General features: G+C 43.5%; 1 protein-coding gene across 6 annotated transcripts in view; it reads right to left on the reverse strand.

Moving 5' to 3' along the window:
- LOC308696149 (phosphatase and actin regulator 1) overlaps positions 1 to 26170 on the reverse strand; it is a 62825-nt gene that overhangs the window by 27354 nt on the left and 9301 nt on the right. The window contains exons 1-4 of one of the 6 annotated variants that reach the window (XM_081374571.1): positions 10120 to 11068; positions 7820 to 7969; positions 4439 to 4519; positions 3828 to 3914 (exon numbers count right to left, since the gene is read on the reverse strand). In XM_081374571.1, the coding sequence (XP_081230697.1) occupies positions 3828 to 3914; positions 4439 to 4519; positions 7820 to 7969; positions 10120 to 10378 (577 nt within the window). In that variant the 5' untranslated portion in view covers positions 10379 to 11068. Of the gene's footprint in view, positions 1 to 3827; positions 3915 to 4438; positions 4598 to 7819; positions 7970 to 10119; positions 11069 to 26170 lie in introns of those variants that run through there. The other 5 variants (XM_081374570.1, XM_081374574.1, XM_081374573.1 and 2 more) reach the window with 5 other exon arrangements.

A 26170-nucleotide genomic window follows, 5' to 3' on the forward strand; every position in this document is an offset into this window, starting at 1 on the left:
CACACTGGTGCCTTTCCCACAGCATTTAAGAGGCTCTGATAACCCCACTGCTTAAGAAACACACTCTAAACCCTTCTTCCGTTCATTGCTAAACACTTTTCTTACAAAACAATCTCCTGGACAACAACCAGTCTGGCTTCAGAAGGTTCACTCAACTGGGACGGCCCTGCTCTCAGTTACTGAGGCTCTGAGACTGGCAGATCCTCAGTTCTCATCCCGCTGGATCTGCTGCGTTTGACACCGCTAACCACCAGATCCTCCTGTCAGTCCTCGAGATGAAGAGCATCTCAGGAACACACTCCAGCGGTTCAGGCCTTCCCTCTCAGCGGGTCCTTCAGGGTGTGGTGGAGGGCTGAGGTGTCTGGAGTGCCTCAGGGCTCAGTGCTGGGACCGCTTCTCCATCTACATGTCACTACCGCTCCCCTATACCTAAACTCGCTACTCCAGACCTGTGAGTCCTCCAGAAGCTTGTGTTCTGCATGTGAACGGCGTGCCATCATCTCAAAGAGGCACAACATCACTCTCACTGACCTTCACCTGGACTGATCCCTGCCGGTGGACTGACCTGCCCAACTCAACTCAACCAGTCTTTAGACATTTTATTTTCAAGAAACTGCTGAAGACGCATCTTGTTCATCAGCACCTGGCCAATTCACATTAGCGCTTACCTTTTCTATTCTATTCATATTGTTAGTTTCACTGCTTCTATTGCTCTCCTCATTTGTAAGTCGCTCTGGATAAAAGCGTCTGCTAAATGATTAAATGTAAATGTACATTACGTATTATATCAAACGCCTGCAGAGGGCGCCGGCGGCCTGGTGTTAGTTGTTGTTACACTACTACGGCATTATCAAATCCTTGTTTAATATCGGCCAAACAACATTTAATTCTAATGTCCACTTAGGGCTGGGCGATATGGCCAAAAAAAATATATCACGATAATTTTTTTATATCAGTCGATATCGATAGTTATCATGATAAATGTCAAATCTTTATTTATTTCAAGTTTAAAGGCAGATTTCTGCTCCTAAGGGAAAGTTGTAGAAACCAGAGCGTTAACTGTGGTTTTAAACTACTCTTTATTGTCAGAGCATATCAGGACAAACACTTGCCAAACTGGTGAACATTTCACAAATCTGAGGTGGAACATTCAAACATTTGTCATTTTTCCTTAACAAAATAAATATATTTATTGGACAATTAGTTTCTTAGTTTCTGCATGTGCTAATTTTTATTTGGTAGAATGTAATATTCTGACTGTTTGAGTTTTATTAAACTTAACCATTGGTCATCCAGTATCATGCATTTAGATCATGACAACCTCACTCTCATGGCAAAATGTAACTTTATGGTTTCTATGGTATTTGTATGAAAAACAGTAGCCGAAATATATTATTAAATACTGTAATTATAATCCATTAGTCCTTTAATACATTGTCTACATTAATAATATAATACAATTCGATATGTATATCCCACATTTCATGGTGCAGTTAATATTACTAGGGTAACGTACAGTAAATCCATGGTAAATGATGGGAATTTGTAGCCGGAAAAGCCTTCTGCCTTTAAACTGGTTTAAATCACTGAGACGTGTGTGTTCCTCGCTGAACTCAAGCACTTCTCACTGGATCTCGTGACCGAGAGCGATCAGAGTAAACGGCTCTCCTCTATTGAGCTCGCGCTGCGCTGCCGTTTGGACTTTGAGCCGAGCGGATTAATGGTCCGTGTGGCGCGCGGTTCAAATGAGTTTCGTTCTGCTTTTGGCGCATAAACATTATCGAACATTTATCGAACTCTTGATATCGTTTTATCGAGAAAAATTATATCGCGATAATTATCGCTATCGTTTTATCGCCCAGCCCTATGTCCACTTAATCTTTAATGTTTGGCCTCTTCTAATTTCCTGAACATGTGCACATCAAAACATGCACACTCAGAGCGAGGGCTTGAACTTTTATTTTGATATCGCGGTGAACAACAATTCACCTGTATATTTAGAAACATATTTATGTATTCTCCTGTGTTGGCATAGATTTACAAGCGAGTTACGTTACAAATCTTGTAAAATGGCGCACATTGCGTTCCCAGATGAACGTTAAGCAACACACTCTCTCACAAACGCTCTTCAGCTCGCATATAAATGATAACAGTGCAACTATGAAACACAAACACGTCTGACTATTTGCGTTCCCAGATATAGGAAACCTAAACACACATGACATGCAGAGACTGAGTGTGTGTGAGCAGCGTTACTGTGAGGAGCTGAGGTGATTTTAAAGGAGCTGTATGTAAGATTGTGGCCAAAACTGGTACTGCAATCACTTTCAAAATACTGTAGAGCGGTGTACCCCCTCCCCCTCCCCCCTGACTGGAGGTTGCCAGATAGGCTGCAGGATCCAGCAGGAACGGACTACTGTTGTCAGTGATATAAGTATTTGAAATGAACATGATTTCTTAATGTCTAGTGACATATCAGGGCCATTTTATGATTAATTGAAATACATTTCTTATATACGGTTCCTTTAACATGTGATCTGCACACATGCAAACGATTAAAGCGTCGTGCTTCTTATTTACCTGGATCGCAGTCTTTATGATTTCACAAGAGCACTCTGCCAGATTATGATTGTAAATGGGTTTAATATATCGCGTAGCTTTAGAAAGCGGTGTAATAATGCGGCTCGTGGAGTCTCGTCTGTGGAACGCCCCACTTCCGGGATTTAGCCGGTTACTCCACACGGGTAAATTGCAATCAAGAATCTTTTAAAATCAAATACTCGACTTTATCGAGGAATCGTGACAGCCCTAACACACACACACACACACACACACACACACACACACACTCACTCACTCACTCACTCACTCACTCACTCACTCACTCACACACACACACACTGGTCCTCTGTCGGTCTGGGATGTCTGATGTCCGCTCACACACACACACACACACACACACTCACCGGTCCTCTGTCGGTCTGGGATGTCTGATGTCCGCTCACACACACACTCACCGGTCCTCTGTCGGTCTGGGATGTCTGATGTCCGCTCACACACACACTCACCGGTCCTCTGTCGGTCTGGGATGTCTGATGTCCGCACGCACGCACGCACGCACGCACGCACGCGCACACGCGCACACAGACACACACACTCACTCACTCACTCACTCACCGGTCCTCTGTTGGTCTGGGATGTCTGATATCCGCTCACACACACACACACACACACACTCACCGGTCCTCTGTCGGTCTGGGATGTCTGATGTCCGCTCACACACACACACACACACACTCACCGGTCCTCTGTCAGTCTGGGATGTCTGATGTCCGCTCACACACACACACACACGCACACGCGCACACGCGCACACAGACACACACACTCACTGGTCCTCTGTTGGTCTGGGATGTCTGATATCCGCTCACACACACACACACACACACACTCACCGGTCCTCTGTCGGTCTGGGATGTCTGATGTCCGCTCACACACACACACACACTCACCGGTCCTCTGTCGGTCTGGGATGTCTGATGTCCGCTCACACACACACACACACACACACACACACACACACTCACCGGTCCTCTGTCGGTCTGGGATGTCTGATGTCCGCTCACACACACACACACACTCACCGGTCCTCTGTCGGTCTGGGATGTCTGATGTCCGCTCACACACACACACACACACTCACCGGTCCTCTGTCGGTCTGGGATGTCTGATGTCCGCTCACACACACACACACACACACACACTCACCGGTCCTCTGTCGGTCTGGGATGTCTGATGTCCGCTCACACACACACACACACACTCACCGGTCCTCTGTCGGTCTGGGATGTCTGATGTCCGCTCACAGTCTGATCCCGAGGGATTGCTCTGCATCAGTCCCGGGACCCTGGAGTCTGGCGAGCACAAACACGTTCCTGAGCTCGACTTTAGGCCGGTTCCACAGACAGGGCTCAGATTAAACCAGGGTTAGGCCTTCTCAGATCAATAAGGAACTTAAGAAGCTTTTATAAACGTGCCTTAGTAAAAACAGCACTGGTGTGCATCTGGAGACAGAACAATGGCAGTGACATATTTCAAGATTTGCTTTTAGTTAAAACGTCTCAAACAAGCATTTTAGTCCGGCACCATCTTAAGCCTCGTCTGTGGAACCTGGGGATAATCTTAGCAGGATTTCTACATAAAAAACTGTCATCATTTAGAAACAAATGTCCATTTCTACCCTGATATTGGCTCTAAGATTTAAAGGGGCGTGTCTCCTTTAAGAGCTCAGTGTAAACGCCCTCTGCTGTGATTGGCTCACATCTTTGCATATGAAATCAGTATTACATGAGGAACTCCAGAGACAGAGCTCATTTAGGCCACGCCCACACTGTGTGTTGTGTGTGTGTTGCCCGCACGTCTCTGTCCACTGCCTGACCTGTCTGGAAGATCTCCTTCAGCACGCCCCTCTGGATCAGCTCGTCCCGGCTCTGGCGCGCACACATCTTCCTCTCCAGCGCTGGGAACACAGATGAAGAGCGAGAGGTGAGAGAGCTGGGGTTACCCAGAGTCCTCGGCACACTCAGATCCTTCTCCTCTGCGGACCACACACACTCAAGAGCTCAGGAACACTGGACACCACAGTGTGTGACATGATGACGGCTGATCTAGAGTCAGTGTGGGTCGTGCCAGGTCACATGATTTAATCTAGACTGCACTGATCAATGGTGCCATCAAAACACACATCTGCAAACGCTGTACATCTTTCATCTAGAGGAGGGTTTGATGAGCAGAAGTTCTGCAGCTCCTGAACACTGACTGGGACTCGCTTAGTCATCTGACATTACTCAGATATCCTAATGAAGTGTCACAATGCAAACATTTGCATAGATTTTGGCATTTTACATTAATGATATACTTATCATTTTAGCCCAATCGTTTCTCAGTTTTGTGCTTTCACAACCAAATCTGCATATGTGTTTATTTCTGCTGATATTATATTGATGCCGCATCATCATCATCATCATCATCATCATCCTCCTCCTGCACCAGTCAATCTCACCAGTACAGATGCTATGATGCAGTGGTGAATGCACACACTGTTTACTGGGTTCCCACAGAGGTTTACATGACGTTATTTATGGATGTTCTGCAGGTTCAAAACGACCAGTTCCAAACGTTTTAAAAATGTTTTTTTCTTGGTAATAAAAGCGTGAAATGAACGTTCCATCACTCTTCAAACATCATGCGAATTTAAAAACAAACAACATGCCATGAACGACGTATGAATAATGTTTGTGTGCTGGCGTTTAGAGAACATGATTGAAGACTGTGATCAAGCGCTCCGTCACTGTCACTGGAAGAGTGTGTGTTCATGACTCTAAGGTTATAACCCTTCACACCCGCTGACCCAGAACATCCCCTCGACTGATCAATAACAGCACTTCCCCCAGATCCACACACACACACCATCAGCAGCTCCACCCGGGCCTGACATCAGCGGGAGCAAGCGGTCTCACTGAGGTCCTGTACAGCGTTCAGAAATATCACACATCACGAGACGGGCTCCTCCTCTGCTCTCTCATGACACTTCATCAGCTGCGCCTCCAGCCGACTGCTCTTCTGCTCGTTTTGGGATATCGCATAAAAGAAAAGAGGCTCACTATTGGCCAGCATCACACACATGACCAGCGTCGGCCAATAGTGAGCCTGCGTTCTGACGTACAACCCAGAAGCCCTGCGCTGTGACACCACGCCAACTCACTCAGAGAAACACAGAAGAACATGAAGAGTGGAATAAAGTCGTTATTTTTGTTTTGTTTTTGCGCACAGAAAGTATTCTCATCGCCTGATAAACTTAAGGTTGAGCCGCTGTAGTCACTGGACTATTTTAACGATGTCTTTACTAACTGAGCGAAGGTCTGACGGGGTTGAGCAACATGAGGGAGAGTGATTACTGACAGAGTTTACATCTTTGTGTGAACGAACCGTTTAAGGCGAGACACGGCAGGCAAAAACACAGATTCTTCATGCAGTGGTCAGTTTAGAGATGTTGGGCTAGTTTACTCCTTCAATATGTGTGCTTTCAAGCTGCTATAAAATAAAATGTTGAAAATATACATTAAGATGTTTATTTTATTACATTTTGTTTACTTGCGGCAGTGAGTTTCTCCCGAATTTACCAGGAAGTTCCAACGCGACACGCCGAGCTCCGTCTGTTTACTGAAGTCTGTCATGACCGGTGTCGCTGTAAAGCTCTGAGTCTCCTGCACAACGCTATCCCAAATATGGGCATTTCCTTTCTATCAGTAACCAATCGGGAATGTCCAAAGGGGGATTTAAAGCTAACGACGATTTCTCATTTAGAGCTGTTTAACTCTTTAACTGTCGTTTTCTCAAAATGAGCTTTTTGTCATTCTCCAGTAGAAACATCTCAGCCTATGTAGCACCTGTGTACACCAAACTCTCCAGTTATACACTTAGCAGTATTCTGAAGATATTTTCAGAGGGATTTGTTAATAAATCATTCCTGGCCTGATTTATGTGACATTTTAATAAAAAAAAAATATAGCGAAAAACGATTTAAGGCTATGGACAGTATATTTTGATTTCCTAGGTAATGAAAGCATATATCCTGAAATCCCTCTGAGTTTTTATTTTCATCTTGTGTGTAAACAAAATGACAAAAGAATTTTGCACCTGACTTTATCATATGTTCAGATCTATCTACCGAAAATATATGCAAAATCACGCATATTTAATGAGATAATGCCTAATTTGCATAATTAAACATACAAACTTCTAAAACTTGTAATTTTTTTAATATACTTGTGTAAGTAATCAACTGAGGAAGCTTCATGGTGATATCTATTATTTAAATAGATATTTGACCCTATTCACCTGTAGTGTCTGGTTTCTGGGAAACACATGACTTCGGGTCTCGATGGAGAACGTCACGGTTTCGTCTGATTCCCTCCAGACGCGCCTCACACGACTGCGTTCCCAAACACCAGCGTTCACTGTGCTTCGCTCTGAGGCGCTGCTCAGATTCCAGTCTTTCGGCTCGATCGATAGTCACTGAATTTCACTGATCTCACAAACTGAGGTAATCAAAGCTGCTAACACACACACACACATACACACTCTTGTAGCTCCGCCCTCTGTGCCGGGAGCAGCAGCTCATTTGCATAAAAAGGGACACACACGAAACAACGTGTTTTTACTGACCCGCAAAAAGGGACAATTTTACCATGCTGTAAAAATGATCTGGGTATTTTGAGCTAAAACTTCACACACACACACACACACACACTCACACTCTGGGGACATCAGAGACTTCTTTTACATCTTGTGTGAAGGGCATTATAGGAGCCCTTTAGGCACTGATAGTGATCAGACATGTGTCTCGGGCAGCAGATCACACCAGCGCATTACTCCCTCGGCTACACTGCAGGTTTGGCTCCACACTGGACTCATGAACAATAATCACCTTGTTTAATTCGACAAAACTGGTTTTCCGAGAAAGCGCGAGTCCGGATCGAACCGGGAGCGGCCAGACGGCAGAGGATTCTGTTGGCAAATCAGACAATGATTTCTCCCAAAAGAATGATTAGTTAGTAGTACTTTATTGCTCAGCCTTAGCTGAAAATTGGTCTTTATTAATTCTCAATTTAGAGTTTGTTATTGTCTGATGTGTGTGAGGGAGCGCTGTGATTGGATGATGTGCGTGAGGGAGCGCTGTGATTGGATGATGAGCGGTGCCGTGATCATCCTCAAGTGTTGTGTTGCTGTGGTATAGAAGAGAAAGACCTGTGTGTACCTGTGGACCTCTGCTTGAAGCTCTCGCTCTTGCTCTTCCTCCACTTCCAGGGCTTGAAGAGGCGACCCAGCGTGGAGAACTTGCTGCGGCAGTGGCCGGGCGGCACCAGCGACTCGGAGCGAGTGGAGGACAGCTTGTCCACCTCCTCTGCTGTGGGGGAACACACACACACACACACACTCACTCACTTAACTGGAGGAACACACACACTCAAACTGGAGGAACACACACACACACACACTCAACTGGAGGAACACACACACACACTCACTAAACTGGAGGAACACACACACACTCAACTGGAGGAACACACACACACTCAACTGGAGGAACACACACACACTCACACACACACACTCAACTGGAGGAACACACACACACACACACACACACACACACACACACTCAACTGGAGGAACACACACTCAAACTGGAGCACTCACTGGAAGTGCTTAAACTGCAGAAGTAGGTCAAACACAGTCCCCACTGACACACACACACACACACTCTTCTAGAAGAGCAGACAGCACCAGTGTGTGCCGAGAGCGGGTCATGTGATGGTGAGGACGAGCGGTGATGATGAAGGGCATGTTTGCAGCACGTGTTGGAGCATTAACAGCCTAATCACATTAACACGCGTGTGCGACGCACATTAATCAGAGAGGACTTAATGAAGAGGATCAGAGCATGGGCTTTAACGTGACGGCACGTTTGCTCACGGTGTGTGTGTGTGTGTGTGTGTGTGTGTGTGTGTGTGTGTGTGTGTGATCTGCACTGAACCAGCTCAACGAGACCAAACCACACCACCACAAGAGTGTGTGTGTGTGTCAACGAGACCAAACCACAACACCACATGTGTGTGTGTGTGTGTCAACGAGACCAAACCACAACACCACATGTGTGTGTGTGTGTGTCAACGAGACCAAACCACAACACCACGTGTGTGTGTGTGTGTGTCAACGAGACCAAACCACAACACCACATGTGTGTGTGTGTGTGTGTGTGTCAACGAGACCAAACCACAACACCACGTGTGTGTGTGTGTGTCAACGAGACCAAACCACAACACCACATGTGTGTGTGTGTGTGTGTGTGTCAACGAGACCAAACCACAACACCACATGTGTGTGTGTGTGTGTCAACGAGACCAAACCACAACACCACATGTGTGTGTGTGTGTGTGTGTGTGTGTGTGTGTGTGTGTGTGTGTGTGTGTGTCAACGAGACCAAACCACAACACCACATGTGTGTGTGTGTGTGTGTGTGTCAACTGCACCAAACCACAACACCACGTGTGTGTCAATCGCTGCTCATCCAGCGGACAACAGCAGGTTGAGCCTCTCACCTTACAGGGTTAATCACACAAAGCTGGACATCACCGCTTGATGTACTCTCCCTCAACTCATCCCAGCTGTATATGACAATCTCCTCTCGGACGAATATAATCAGAGTCATATTACAACATGTCCTGGCTCTTCCAGCTCCACAGTGGCAGTGAGTGGGGGATGAGCACATCCCTCCATCATGACAGTAATCCACACGACTCCAGGGCTTACCCAAGGCCTTCTGAAGCCAAGACATGCGTTTTTGTGAGAAGAAAATATCCATATCAATATCCATAATCATTATTGTGCTAAATTCCTGTTCCTGGTAATCTTGAATCAGAATAACCCGATGATGAGGGCGGGGCTATAACCTGTCACTCACATGAAATCCACCAATAGCAAACCACAATCATCCAACCAATTCCTCACGGACAAAAACAAGCCCCGCCCACATGTGTTCTTTTCTCTGAGATATATATGGCTCAATATTGAAGACTAAAACAACTTCTGTTTTAATTCATGCTGACTTTATACTAAGTAAAGTATCCTGATAGCCAGCATTAACTGTGTCGCAATCGGATCCTCCAGTGATATTACTTTAATCTGTACTTGTTTTTAACAGGTGACAATGATTGTGTTAACCAATGAAATCAGCTGATATTTGTTTCTTTGAAAAGCCACTGAAAGAGAGAAACCACACTGAAACCCCCAGTAGAGACGCCCGTGTAACGCAGACAGACCAACAACTGAAAACAGCAAAACCGCATCCACTTTCAGCGCGTTTCCATTAAAAACGAGGCGCTATCCGCGACGCACGCGCCTGTCGCATGTGTACAAGACAATAATAATTAATATACACCAAAAGCAGGTGAACGCGACGCGACGCCCATCATCTAACGCACACACACACGGCTGTAGACATATATGATGAGAGCGCCAGCGCTGGGTGAGCGCATGAACGCACGCGTTGCTCACCGTCCTGACGCGCGTGGCTGCCGCGGCTGCAGTTGCTGCATATGTGCTTGATCTCCTTGCCGATGTGGCAGTGGATCATGAAGGGCATGTTGTTGTTGTGACGCTGGTTCTGGTTCTGGTTCTGGTTGTCCTTGTCCTTCCTGCAGTTCAGAGTCATCATCCTGGCCAGGCTGAAGCCCTTGTTCTTCGGCTTCTCCATCCCCGCGGGCGCGCTGCTGCCCCAGACGCCGTGCAGCACTGTCGGATCCACCACAGACATGATGAGGACGAGGATGATGGAGGAGATGATGATGATGATGGTGGTGGAGATGAGCGCGCATCTGAGCAGGACAGGGCACGCGCTCGCGCTCGCGCACTGCGCGCCCCCTATAGACACTCCGTGGAACTGTGCAGTGCAGGAGTGTGTCTCAAATCACAAACACTGCAGTGGTGATGAGTGTGTCACACACACTGACAGCAGGTTACCAGCTGGACGATGTGTTTGCTTACACACACACACACACACACACACAGACAGCAGGTTACCAGCTGAACGATGTGTTTGCTTATACACACACACACACACACACACACTAATCCCACTGTTTCTGCACTGTTTAGTTCAGTGTGTATGATGTGCTGTGCTGTATCCCACAGTACACAATGTACTTGTCCTCACCTTCCTTTCCCAGTGCGACGAATTAACTGGAAGGCATATTTTATCATTACCACCATAAGTGAAGACATTTTACACACAACTGAATAACCCTGCTGAATAATCTGATCTATGTTTGAATTAAACTCGTGTAATGAGCTCATGTGGCATCAATGTTGCACACTGCTGTGTTTGAGACATTTACTGATGCAAACTACAGTTTTATTAGTATTGAGACATCTAAAATGTCTTGATTTTACATTAATAAAATGCAAAACTAAGAAATAATTCTGTTGTCCTTGTCAAACCTCCCCTGAATCATTATTAGATGTGATGCATTCATTTGAATGTTAAACTGACAGTTTAGAGCGGGAATGGTTCTTTCTGATTGGATGTTGAGATGTGGGCGTGTTTATGTAGATGAGCGTCAGCTTGAGGGGGCGGGGCTTAAGCACACTAATGATAGCACACTCCTGCACAGGTCACTGATGCTTTTCCAGTAATGATGACTGAACATTATCAGGTCAAAGCCAAGCCAAATATACGTCAAACCCTGGGCTTGAACCATGTTATAGTTTGACCGGGACGACACATTCAGGTCATCGCATATTGTTTAAGTGAGGAACAGACACAATTTGTTATTGAATTCCACTGAAAATGACTTTCTGCAGTATTGTTTCATGATGGAGCCACATGATTTGATCCTCCACCGCTCTGAATGCGTCACACATGAGCGTTTGACTGTGGATCTCCAGGCGTGTTCAGAGACGGCACTGAAGAGCTGCTAAACGCCACATAAGCACATCCTCACCCAGTAACATCAGCCCATCCGTGACTCAACAGATCCTGCAGAGCAGCGGAGACATGATTCAGCGCTGAGTCACGGTCTCGGTCTACACCCGCTCTTCAGGACGTCACTGCCCACACACACACACACACACACACACACACACACCAGACCAGAGATCCACCACACTGTGGTTCACGTCTCAGACTCGACTAGTGAGTAGTGATGCACCATATCTGCCACCATAGCTGAGACGCTTCAGATGCGCACTGTTCACCATTATGGGTTTGAATTGCTTGAAATATGATTTGAATCACTTCAAAAAAGGAAAATACAGTCATGTCTGTCATATCGGCTAGTTAAAGTTATGAGAACATCACGAGATGTTTTGTAATCAAACTATCAAAAATTATATAAAAATTTGGATTTAGATTTATCTGCAAATATATCGGTTATCGGATTTCAAATATAAAGAATTATCGGTTATCGGTATCGGTCAAAATGTTCATTTTTTTATGTTATCTTTATCAACCCGATAAAAAAATTGGCCAATAAATAATGTGTTATTTCCTTCAGCTGAGACGCTTCAGATGTTCAACATGATGATTTTGAATCACTTAAAAAAAAGGAAAATACAGTCATGTCTGTCATATCGGCTAAATAAAGTTATAATGAGAACATCATTATAATTGTGTGTTTGAGACATGGCTTTTGATGGGGAGAATTACATTTTTGTAATCAGGCTCTTAAAAATTATATAAAAAAAAATATATAAAAATCTGATTTAGATTTATCAGCCAATATATCGGTTATCGGCGTTCAAATATAAAGAGTTATCGGTATCGGCCAGAATGTCCAGTTCATGAATCTGTGCAAGATCCCGTCATCCGTGTTCTCCACAAGCACATGTGCATTCGCTGGAACACATGCCTTTACAGTGTTTGTTGCTATTAAAATCATATGCCACGTATTTTACTCGATTATTGCTATGATTATAAGTTGTGTTTACATGAGGTTTAATCGCAATATTGCCTGAATCTCATTATGAGTGCAACGTAGTCGCATTAAGGGAATAAAATGTAAACATTATCCAAGTTAATTTGCTTCTGACCATAATCACAGTGTTGTCTCACCAGCTGAGCCTCTGCTGTCTGAGATTCCTCAGCTCAATTGCTTCGACTGGGAATAACAACAACAACAACAACAACGTGAAATGCTATAATCTTGCTAATCCACAGAAGTGTTGAGATTGAGTGAATGTGAAGATAAGTGTGTGTTAGACCTGCTCCGAGACTCTGAAAACACTGGATCATCATCTGCACACCTGTAAGTCTACATCTGTTCACTCCATATGCCTGTGTGTTGTGAGTTTGTACTGGATTCAGATGTCCAAACACTAGTTGTAGACACACACACACACACATCGGAGCACGTTACATCAGCAGACACGTGCAGCAGACCATGAATGATGAGTGCATTAACTAACCGCAGGCTGCTGAAACACATCCGCTCGGTCTTAATCTCAGGCCTGTGTTCGGGATGATAACCGCCGGATTGCGTAACGCTGGAGCCGAATCAGGCGCTCGGAGTGATCGAGTGCAGCTGAGATATGCAGGAGGCCTGAGGAAGAGGGATGTGCTCCAATCAGGACATTCATGAGTCCAGCCTCTCCGGCATCAAACAGACGGAAAACTGTAGGATTTACTTTAAATAACAGTTCTCATTCACAAACTGCTAGAAAACTGAGCATGAAGAAGCTCCAGCTCTTCTCTATATCAGTGTCAGTGTTTCTGAACTCCTGAAACTCCTTGTGTTTATTCCGGGAACGAACACGTCACAGTATTCCTCATTATAATAATTAATATGCAGAATAAAGGGGCGGGGCCTGGTTGAGTTAGTTAGTAGTGTGTTAAACTGGCGGTTATGGTAAAGGGCGGGACATTTCCCAAACACACTCGAAGCGCTCGACCAATCACAACACACTGCTCCAGCCGACCAATCAGAGCACAGTGTGCTTTTCAGAAGGAGGGGCTTCATAGAGACAGGAAGTAAACAGAGCGTTACTGACAGACTGGGAAGAGAGGAGCCGCAACAATGGAGAATATGAGGAGAATAATCAACATTCAAGCAGGAAAACCTGTTCTAGTAGAGACTGAAAACAACAAGACTTTTTAAAAGGGCGTAATATGGCCTATTCAAAACTATCTTAATATTATGTTTCAAACAATAACACAAGTCTTATGGGTTTGGAACGATGTGAGGGCATATGATGCCAGAATTGTCATTTTTGGGTGAACTATCCCTTTACTCTCTGTGTTTTCCCCCACTGCGGTCAGGCACATCACCAGAGATCACCATGCGGCTCCGAGCACTTCAGCTGAACTCCAGTGTGACGGCATGCTTGCGTAACGCCTCTGTCAGCACAGACTCATTCAGGAAGAAGAGTCTCGCCCCGAGCAGCACAGATGATTGTGTGGGCCTTTAGATGTAATGGATGCATTAGTGAGATGCAGTACATGACCTTGGGAAGAGAGTGAGGCAAGAGGCTGATGTCTTTCTCTTCAGGGTGTTCAGTCCTGTTCCAGGAACAAAGCTACCAGAAGTCATTTGTTTTCATTGACGATGAAGGAAACATGAAAGACAGCGATCATGACGTGTGGCCGTGTCCAGTGACGTAAAAGATCCAGCATGACACTACGTCCTAACCAGGCACGATGCTATAAGATTCTAGCAACATTCAGTTTGTCTGTCCACAGCAGAAACGTCAAAATTAAACCAAGATCAATCAGAAGAGAGTGTGGGCGGAGTCTCTCTGCAAACACACTGCACTCACAACCAAATCAATTCATATCACAGCCAATCAGAAGAGAGTGTGGGCGGAGTCTCTCTGCAAACACACTGCACTCACAATCAAATCAATTCATATCACAGCCAATCAGAAGAGTGTGTGGGCGGAGTCTCTCTGCAAACACACTGCACTCGCAACCAAATCAATTCATAATCACAGCCAATCAGAAGAGTGTGTGGGCGGAGTCTCTGCAAACACACTGCACTCGCAACCAAATCAATCCAAAATCACAGCCAATCAGAAGAGTGTGTGGGCGGAGTCTCTCTGCAAACACACTGCACTCACAACCAAATCAATCCAACATCACAGCCAATCAGAAGAGTGTGGGGGCGGAGTCTCTGCAAACACACTGCACTCGCAACCAAATCAATCCAAAATCACAGCCAATCAGAAGAGTGTGGGGGCGGAGTCTCTGCAAACACACTGCACTCACAACCAAATCAATTCATAATCATAGCCAATCAGAAGTGTGTGTGGGCGGAGTCTCTCTGCAAACACACTGCACTCACAACCAAATCAATTCATAATCACAGCCAATCAGAAGAGTGTGTGGGCGGAGTCTCTCTGCAAACACACTGCACTCGCAACCAAATCAATCCAAAATCACAGCCAATCAGAAGAGTGTGTGGGCGGAGTCTCTCTGCAAACACACTGCACTCGCAACCAAATCAATCCAAAATCACAGCCAATCAGAAGAGTGTGTGGGCGGAGTCTCTCTGCAAACACACTGCACTCTTAACCAAATCAATCCAAAATCACAGCCAATCAGAAGAGTGTGTGGGCGGAGTCTCTCTGCAAACACACTGCACTCACAACCAAATCAATCCAACATCACAGCCAATCAGAAGAGTGTGTGGGCGGAGTCTCTCTGCAAATGCACTGCACTCACAACCAAATCAATACAGCCAATCAGAAGAGTGTGTGGGCGGAGTCTCTCTGCAAATGCACTGCACTTACAACCAAATCAATACAGCCAAACAGAAGAGCGTGTGGGCGGAGTCTCTCTGCAAACACACTGCACTCACAACCAAATCAATCCAAAATCACAGCCAATCAGAAGAGTGTGTGGGCGGAGTCTCTCTGCAAATGCACTGCACTCACAACCAAATCAATACAGCCAATCAGAAGAGCGTGTGGGCGGAGTCTCTCTGCAAATGCACTGCACTCACAACCAAATCAATACAGCCAATCAGAAGAGCGTGTGGGCGGAGTCTTTCTGCAAACACACTGCACTCACAACCAAATCAATTCATAATCACAGCCAATCAGAAGAGCCTGTGGGCGGAGTCTCTCTGCAAACACACTGCACTCACAACCAAATCAATTCATAATCACAGCCAATCAGAAGAGTGTGTGGGCGGAGTCTCTCTGCAAACACACTGCACTCACTACCAAATCAATCCAACATCACAGCCAATCAGAAGAGCCTGTGGGCGGAGTCTCTCTGCAAACACACTGCACTCACAACCAAATCAATCCAAAATCACAGCCAATCAGAAGAGTGTGTGGGCGGAGTCTCTCTGCAAATGCACTGCACTCACAACCAAATCAATACAGCCAATCAGAAGAGTGTGTGGGCGGAGTTAGTGCTGGGCGGTTTACCGGTTCATACCGAATACCGGTGTTTATTTTTGTTACGATATGAATTTTTAATATACCGCAATACCGGTGTATGTCGCTTTAATCGGAACGCGGCGCTGCGCGACACAGTCTCACCCCTCATTTACAACACACGTCTGCGGCGCATTACAGCTGCGACAAGGTTTTATTCCGTCCTCCACGTGGTGCGTCAAAATAGACCAGGCGCCTATATTTAGCGAAGCGGCGCGGAGAGCCGCTTCTGGGAAGCTTCGATCTGAAACACAAGCATTGACTAGAATGGGCACGAGACGTGTGGGGGTGAGAGTCTTTTTTTCTTGCGGCGCGCGTGTTTTTATACTGTATTAACGTATCTGAAGTGAACTGACGGTCTTTAGAAAAGTTTCTTTGTTATTACGATTGAATCTTTCTTTATCTTTCCTGATAAAGCAGTGTTTATGAGCGTTGCTGCTTTGTGTACAGCCGTTACCGGGGAAACCACTGTTTCTGCCGCTCCTAAAGCGCGTCCTGCTGGCACCTCTTTGTAAACAGCCTTGCAAACCTGTATTATTAATATTAGTGTGGATTTTTTCTATAATATTCACTCATGACAATAAAATAGGGCATTATAAGTAAATCTACTGCACTATTTCCTCTCTCACTCAGTAGAAAATGTGGTAAACACCCATCATGCTTGAGAAAAAAAAAGCCACACAAAAAAAAACCGGTAAAAACCGTGAAACCGGTATAATTTAGAAAAAAAACGTGATGTTGATTTTTGGTCAAACCGCCCAGCACTAGGCGGAGTCTCTCTGCAAATGCACTGCACTCACAACCAAATCAATTCATAATCACAGCCAATCAGAAGAGCCTGTGGGCGGAGTCTCTCTGCAAACACACTGCACTCACAACCAAATCAATTCATAATCACAGCCAATCAGAAGAGTGTGTGGGCGGAGTCTCTCTGCAAACACACTGCACTCACAACCAAATCAATTCATAATCACAGCCAATCAGAAGAGTGTGTGGGCGGAGTCTCTCTGCAAACACACTGCACTCACAATCAAATCAATTCATAATCACAGCCAATCAGAAGAGTGTGTGGGCGGAGTCTCTCTGCAAACACACTGCACTCACTACCAAATCAATCCAACATCACAGCCAATCAGAAGAGCCTGTGGGCGGAGTCTCTCTGCAAACACACTGCACTCACAACCAAATCAATCCAAAATCACAGCCAATCAGAAGAGTGTGTGGGCGGAGTCTCTCTGCAAATGCACTGCACTCACAACCAAATCAATACAGCCAATCAGAAGAGTGTGTGGGCGGAGTCTCTCTGCAAATGCACTGCACTCACAACCAAATCAATACAGCCAATCAGAAGAGCGTGTGGGCGGAGTCTCTCTGCAAACACACTGCACTCACAACCAAATAATAATAATAATACATTTTATTTGTAATGCACTTTTCTTAAACCCAAAGCGCTACAGTAAAATAAACAGAAACAACAAGGGCAATACAACAATTAATTAAAGAAAAACAGCCTTACATTAATGTGTCCTAATCAACTTTCTAAAGTGTCCCAACATTGGTGCATTTCTGATAGTAAGAGGAAGCACATTGCATAGCTTGGGGGCTTTGTATGAAAAGGCTCTTTCACCCATGGTCTTGAGCTTACATGAAGGCTGACGTAGCTAAAGAGCGTTAGCAGAACGAGAGAATGTGATGGAGTATAAGGGCTAATGAGTTCACAAAGAAATAATATAATATAATATAAGGGCATTACAATAATCTAACCTAGTTGTAATGAAGGAATGTAAGCCTTTCTGTGTCTGCAAAAGAGAGAAAAGGTCTGAGTCGAGCAATGTTTCTCAGAAGCAGTTTTAGAGATGTGCTTTATATGTGCTTCAAATGTTAACTGAGGATCAAGAATGACACCAAGACTCGGCACCTGTGAAGTGGGAATTACCATGCTGGAGTCAACAATCAAACTAATCTGCTCGGCCTTACGAGTAGCCGTCACTGTACCAATCTGCATCAGTTCAGTTGTGGAGCCGTTCAGCTTCAGGGAGTTATTCTGCATCCATACACTGATCTCTGCTAGACAACTACGCAAAGCTATTAATGAGCAATGGACTTCAGGACTAGTGGTGATCTGCGTATCATCCGTGTAGCAGTGATACCCAAGACCATATTTCCTGATGATCTGCCCAAGTGGAAGCATGTGAATGTTAAATACAATTGGACCCAACACTGAACCCTGAGGAACTCCCTGTCGTACAGGCACGGTATCAGATTTGCAATTACCCATGCTTACAAACTGGGCACGATTCATTAAATAAGACCGAAACCAACTCAATACTGCTCCAGAAAGACTATCTAGCAGAAGAGAGTGACGTATAGTGTCAAAAGCCGCACTGAGGTCTAATAAGACAGAGATACTGCATGCACCAGAATCTGCTGCAATAAGAAGATCATTTACGACCCTCACTAGAGCTGTCTCAGTGCTGTGCCCGTTTCTGAACCCAGATTGAACAGGTTCAAAAAGTCTGTTCAGTGCTAGGTGGCGATTGACCTGAACAGCCACAACACGCGCCAGAACTTTAGCCAAGAGCGGAAGGTTTGAAATAGGCCTGTAATTGGACAGATCAGAAACATCACAACCTGGCTTCTTAGGGACTGGTGAAAGGGCAGCTATTCTTAATTCTGGAGGAATAATTCCAGAACTCAGTGATTAATTCACAACTTAAGTCATATGAGGGCAGATTGATGCAAGGCAGTCCATAATAACTGAGCAGGAAACCGGATCTAAAATACTGGTCGTTGAGTTCATGGACTGTGTTCGTGCACTTATAATAAAAAACTCCAACCATGTCAAAGTTCGAAAAGGCAGTGGTCGGAGGATTTAAAGTAAAAAAAAAGTTTAAAGTTTAAAAGGAGGATTAAAATCAATCCAAAATCACAGCCAATCAGAAGAGTGTGTGGGCGGAGTCTCTCTGCAAAAACACTGCACTCGCACCAAAATCAATCCAATGCCTGGCAATCATTTTCACTGGCTAAGGTTAGGGTGTAGGGTGTAGGGTGTAGGGGGTTAGGGGTTAGTATTTGTTCTAGCATAGCATTGTATGAAATCAGCACTGTGATTGAATGACATGACCAATGGAATCTTTAGAATCGGCTGCGGGGCGGAGTTTGCGCTGAAGTTGATTGGGGGGGGGGCGTGTCATGTGCCTGTCTGTCAATAGAAGTAGGCCACACCTATTTTGGAGCTCCGCCCCGTTTTGGAGATCTGCAGGCTGCAGTTATACCCTTCTCACCTTATCAACACTGCCCACGACTTTCAGGAACAAAACAGCCCTGCTGAAGATATCAAGTTTTGTTTGAAAATTGATCAATATTAAGCGAGTTTATGCTTAAAAGAAGACAATCTGTCAGTGGGGTCAGAAAAATAAGCTTAATTCAAAGGAAAAACTGGCAGATGTTTGTTCTTTTTGCAGTGATTGTTCATCTGGACGGAGGAGATGCGACGTCAATAACTGAAGCATTACTGAACTTTTAGCAAGAGAACAGGTTTTGTCCTCAACGACGCATCGGGTTCGCGACCGACGGATGCGATGCAATGTGTGGCAGGTGACAAAGTTTCAACAGTACGAGCCCAACTTTGTGTTTGTGAGATGTGTCACTCAGTTCAGCTGCGCTCATGACACACAGTGGGGTGCCGGATCAATATGCTGGATTGAAATCACACACCAGCTTCTTCAGGATGAGGACAGAAACCCTTAGCCATGCAAGCCAAAATCTGTATACTAACAGGCTGTCGTTGCATTTATTTCTGCTGTTAAGATTTTGGTATATAGAGTAAAATGCCCAGAGCTTATCACCATAAATAAATGAATAAATAAATGATCACAATCCAATTTTGAGATCATTTATCACTAATTTATCATAATTGCGCCCTGTTTTTCCACTTCGAGCACTGCTTTGATTTCTAATCATATTTTTTCCTTTGCCAGAACAAATATTGGATGCAGTGCCGCCAACATCATTAATAATGAGCCGTTCTGATTGGCTGTCACAGGCCTCTTGCACTCTCCATCAAAAAGGAATGACATTTAAGGTTATTTTAATTTATTTTAAGTGGTATGTTGCCATTTCATGTTTTATTTATTTCATAAATGCATGGCATTTTTACTGAAGTTTTATAGCCTTTGAGTCTTAAGGTGGTTTGCTGTCTCTGACACACACGATCTAGGGATGCACGATATATCGGTCACCATATCGGTATCGGCCGATATATGTTCATTTTTAATGTTATCCTTATCGACCCGATAAAATTTTGGCTGATATGCTTAAGCCGATAAACAATGTGTTATTTCCTCCAGCTGAGACACTTCAGATGCGCACTGTTCAACATGATGGGTTCGAATTGCTTGAAATATGATTGAAATCACTTTAGAAAAGGAAAATACAGTCAAGTGCAACATGTCATAGGCTACATAAAGTTATAATGTGAACACTATGTGTTTGGGACATGGCTTTAATGGTGAGACTTTGGATTTAGATTTATTCGGCCAATATATTGGTTATTGGCTTTCAAATATAAAGAATGATGGGCTATCGGTATCGGCCAGAATGTTCATATATACACGATCTGAGGAACCAGTGCCGTCTGGAGCACAAACACACACTCATCTTTAGAGTCTGCATGAAACTTGAAAGTTGTTTTAGTCTTTTCTCCCCAATTGTGCCGATATCTCAGTGAGACGCTTCTGGAACAAGAACAGATGTGGGCGGGGCTTGATTGTGTCTGTGTGGATTTGATTGGATGATTGGATAGTTGTGGTTTGCTATTGGTGGATCTCATGTGAGTGACAGGTTATAGCCCCGTTTTGATTTCATGGTGACTTTGACAAAGTTTCAGCACATCACTATCAGCACTACTGACTTAACTACTAACACCACTAATAATTATATTAATGATGTGCCCACATAATGTGAAGATATTTAAAGTGCTTGAACAGTATGAGGATGTCCGCTTCTCGAACACACTGTCCAGCGGCGCAGACTCGCTTCACGCTGCTTTAACTGGATATTAAAGTGGGGCGATAGAGAAATCCTCTCATTAACTTCTGCCATGTGCGCCGGCGGCTCTGAGGGAGTTATGTCATTATAATCTGTGCCGAAGCTCGTTTCCAGCCTCACAGATCTGAGATTCGGCGGCAGAGAACGCTCTGGATCCTTTAAACGCTCTTTAATAATGTTCTCCAACGCTGGCACTAAAACATTATTCTTCAACGTTCAGAAGTAACATTTTCGTAAGCTAATGGGAACGTTAGCCAAACATTCTGTCATGAAGGTCTTTTCATTTATGGGTCATGCTGAGAATATGATTTTCCTCTATGGCACATATTGAATTCTATTTAGAAAACAAGAAGCCGATTTGAAGCTGAACGAATGTCTTTCCTCGGGTCATGCTGATTTATTCTCAAACTGCTCTTAAACACGTTTATTTCCTCTATTCCTCTTTTGTTCAGTGTTACACTAAACTGAGAGGATGGTTAAACGCACCAGAACTGCACAGTCATCTCATCTGACAGTGTTTCTGATAATGAATCTCTGATAATGCTGTCGAGACGATAACTGTGGGGTTAAAAGACTCAACGCTGGCGAGGAGGATGCAGAACAACTGAACAGTGTGTGTGTGTGTGTGTGTGTGTGTGTGTGTGTGTGTGTGTGTGTGTGTGTGTGTGTGTGTGAGAAAGTGACCCACATTCACAGGTTTGTGTCAGTGCGACACAATGAAGCACATTGGCGACATCTAGTGGACTGTCTCATTCACTACAGTGTGTCACACCAGGAACTAGTGAATGGAAACCAGCCGTGTGTTTTTGTAAAGCGTTTCTATCAGGGGCGGCTGGCCAATAGAGGGCGCTAGGGCGCCGCCCCCCCATGAGCCAGACCACAGTTTATGAGCCACACTCATTAAATAAATAAGTAAATATATACATAAATCATACATACAAATTGTCAGTATTTGTGTGTTTGAGATATTAAATACACCCAGTATATGTGAAAAATATAATAGAAATTCAAAATATCTGCTTTTTCAACACGTCTCCTCCACCTGCGTGCACGTCGATCAGCTCTGGGGCGCTGGAGAGAGGCGCCCCAGAGAGGCGGGTCTGTGGATCAGTTTAGCCAATTGCTGATTTAAGTTTGACATGTTTGACATAAACTGTAGCCAATCAGCGAGCTCAAATCTAGTCAGCTATGGGCGCTTCTGTTTAGCGCCCAAAGCTGCGCGAGCCCGAGCCGAGGCACGCCCATCTCTATCAGACAGCTGTCTATCGGGCTAGCTAGCTGGATGCGTCATGCTAATGCCTTGTTTTGCTTTCCGTGATTACTTTTTAAAACAACAGCGATAGATCCAGCATGGACAGTTACCGGAGCGAGGGACCTGTCTGAGAAAGTAACTACTGTTTTAATTAAATTTCAAATGCAAATGGAAAGTTTGTGCAATTTGTTTTGTTTTTTTTTGTGTAAGAATGCCTCAGCCTTGTAATATGGCATTAAATAATTACTGACTTTTTGACAGAGCACTGGTATCGTGCAGTCTGTGTTAATACTAATAATTATTTGTAATATTATTATTATTCGCTTTACAAAGATATGTAAAGGCAGTGGTTCTCAAACTGGGTTTGTGGTGGTTCTCAAACCGTGAGGTGACAGAAGGTGGTGCGGGAACAAAATGCTGAATTTTGCCGTTCCTTTAATACTACCTCATCTTAAAATATGATTTAAACTGAGCATGCATTTCTCTCAGGTTAAATGCTGTAAATACATGACATCCGATCAAATTACCTCATCTTTTGCGGTCAAAACTGTCTGCATTTAAGCAGCGTGTAGTGGGCTGCTATATGACAGGTCTCGTTAGCGATTGCAAATGTCACATTGATTTTATACAACAGTTCAACAAACGAAATATTAATATTAAGTGATGTTCATTTTCAACACAGTTGTCATTATTTTTACAATAAAATAATAGCTCCAAAGCCACAGCAGAACTGCAGCACACAGCAGTGTTTGAGAACGAATCTGCGACTTTGAACGAATCATTAGAGTCAATGATTCAATAATTAATTCATAAATACTACCACTTGCTTCATTTCTGAATGACTCGATGACTCACCACCTACTGGCGGTTTTAATTTAATATTTGAAAGCATCACTTCGTTTTTACCATCATTGCATATTTATCTATTTAACTTTTTTTTAAAGCATTATTTATTTTATAAAGGTATGTGTAAAGGTAAAAATGCACTTGAAAAAATCGATTTAAGGGGGCAAATATTGTCCCTTGGTGTGACGAGTGTGGGTACGCAGAAGGACATTAAGCCTCTTGGGGTACAACTCTAAAAAGTTTGAGAACCACTGGGAGTGGGTTAAGGAATAGAACAAAATAAACATCAAACACAATACACATACCAAGGGCAGAAAGTAGGCCTAATAGCCTACTCCCATGGTTTGAATATGACACAGCCCCACCTAAGATATTTTTCACCAGCCGCCACTGGTTTCTATAATACGTTAGAGCTTAGCAATATCACATTTGAAATGTAACATGCAAAATGACAATGCAATATGTAAAATGGCAATGCATTTCTGGATTTAAATGTACATTTACATCGGCTCGGAATGCATTTTTAATTAGCACACTGAATTTTGCTACATGTAATCGCAAGTGTCTTTACTGTGAGTGTAAAGGCAGTTAAGAAAAATAACATTTAATTTAAATGATCATTTTTGCTACAGTTTTTGCTTGAACATGTTAAACATCTAATCGTTTCTGTAAAAAAAATTTGCAACTTATAAAGAGTTAAAATATGCATTCAATTTACAAAATAAAACTAGTGTATGAAATGGCAAATGTAAATTATATAGTTGAATTTTCATTTTCATTTTGCACCAAACGCTGCACAAATGTAATGGAAAATTTAAATTTAAATACAGAAATGCTTTGCCATTTTACATATTACATTTCAGATTGAATATTGCTACCCATAAGCTTCCATACGATTCTGGGTAAATGAGATTTTTCTAATTTATTTATCAAGATTCTGAAGAGACAACTAAAAAAACTAACATGTAATTTACTAGAGGTTTTGACTAAATGATAATTGTTGCAGTCTATTTAAAATGTTCAATTATTTTCAGTGAAGTTTCTTTTTTTAATTGTTTTGAGTAAATGATTCAATGACTCACTCATAAAGACTTGTTCCCTGACTGGATGAATCAGTGTTTTTGACCGAATCTCTTGAGCGAATGATTCAATGACTCACTCATAAAGACTTGTTTCCTGACTGGATGAATCAGTGTTTTTGACCGAATCTCTTGAGCAAATGATTCAATGACTCACTCATAAAGACTTGTTTCCTGACTGGATGAATCAGTGTTTTTGACCGAATCTCTTGCGTGAATGATTCAATGACTCACTCATAAAGACTTGTTTCCTGACTGGATGAATCAGTGTTTTTGACCGAATCTTTCCAGCGAATGATTCAATGACTCACTCATAAAGACTTGTCTCCTGACTGGATGAATCAGTGTTTTTGACCGAATCTCTCCAGCGAATGATTCAATGACTCACTCATAAAGACTTATTCCCTGACTGGATGAATCAGTGTTTTTGACCGACTCTCCAGCGAATGATTCAATGACTCACTCATAAAGACTTGTTCCCTGACTGAATGAATCAGTGTTTTTGATCGAATCTCTCCAGCGAATGATTCAATGACTCACTCATAAAGACTTGTTTCCTGACTGGATGAATCTATGTTTTCGACTGGATCTCTCCAGCGAATGATTCAATGACTCACTCATAAAGACTTGTTCCCTGACTGGATGAATCAGTGTTTTTGATTGAATCTCTCCAGCGAATGATTCAATGACTCACTCATAAAGACTTGTTTCCTGACTGGATGAATCTATGTTTTCGACCGAATCTCTCCAGCGAATGATTCAATGACTCACTCATAAAGATTTGTCTCCTGACTGGATGAATCAGTGTTTTTGACCGAATCTCTCTAGCGAATGATTCAATGACTCATTCATAAAGACTTGTTCCCTGACTGGATGAATCAGTGTTTTTGACCGGATCTCTCCAGCGAATGATTCAATGACTCACTCATAAAGACTTGCTTCCTGACTGGATGAATCAGTGTTTTTGACCGGATCTCTCCAGCGAATGATTCAATGACTCACTCATAAAGACTTGCTTCCTGACTGGATGAATCAGTGTTTTTGACCGGATCTCTCCAGCGAATGATTCAATGACTCACTCATAAAGACTCGCTTCCTGACTGGATGAATCAGTGTTTTTGACCGGATCTCTCCAGCGAATGATTCAATGACTCACTCATAAAGACTTGTTCCCTGACTGGATGAATCAATATTTTTGACCGAATCTCTTGAACGAATGATTCAATGACTCACTCATAAAGACTTGTTTCCTGACTGGATGAATCAGTGTTTTTGACCGAATCTCTCCAGCAAATGATTCAATGACAAACACACGTTTAGCAGTCTCTTGTCTCCACCTACTGGTGTAACGATGTAATGACACAATCTCTGTCTGAAGCGTGGAGTAAAAGCCGGTTTACTGTATTTGGATCGCTACCGTAGACATCAGTGTTTATATCTGAACTATACACTTTTATCCCAGTGCTTCTGTGGTTAATATGAAAGATTATAATGATACTGTGTGTTGAAAACACTGTCAGTGAAGATGTTTCATATCTATACAGGAAAACGGCTCTCTCTGGATCAGATCTGGATCACTGTGATCGGACTCGTCAAAGGTTTAATATACAGACAGAGCTGAATCACTGTCATTCAGGAACGAGATCGTTTGGGATCTTCATCTTTTATGCTGTGCACATTATGACATTTAAATATTTGGTTGCAAGGGAATAATGAACATCAGTCACATATATCACCATATAATCCGTGTGTTCACTTAACCAAGAAAAAATGTTTTTTAAAACATTAAAAAAATTGGACATTTTAAACATTCATGGAAAATTCAAAAATAACTTCATGGGAACTTTAGCACGACATTAGTAGCATATTTTTGTTAGCTGGAATAGAGAATACAAGAGACGTCAGAAAAGCGAGATCAAGTGAATGCTTTTACTGAAGAAAGGGC

The sequence above is a fragment of the Scardinius erythrophthalmus genome, assembly GCF_964197995.2.
Source record: "Scardinius erythrophthalmus genome assembly, chromosome: 9".
NCBI classification, from domain to species: Eukaryota; Metazoa; Chordata; class Actinopteri; order Cypriniformes; family Leuciscidae; genus Scardinius; species Scardinius erythrophthalmus.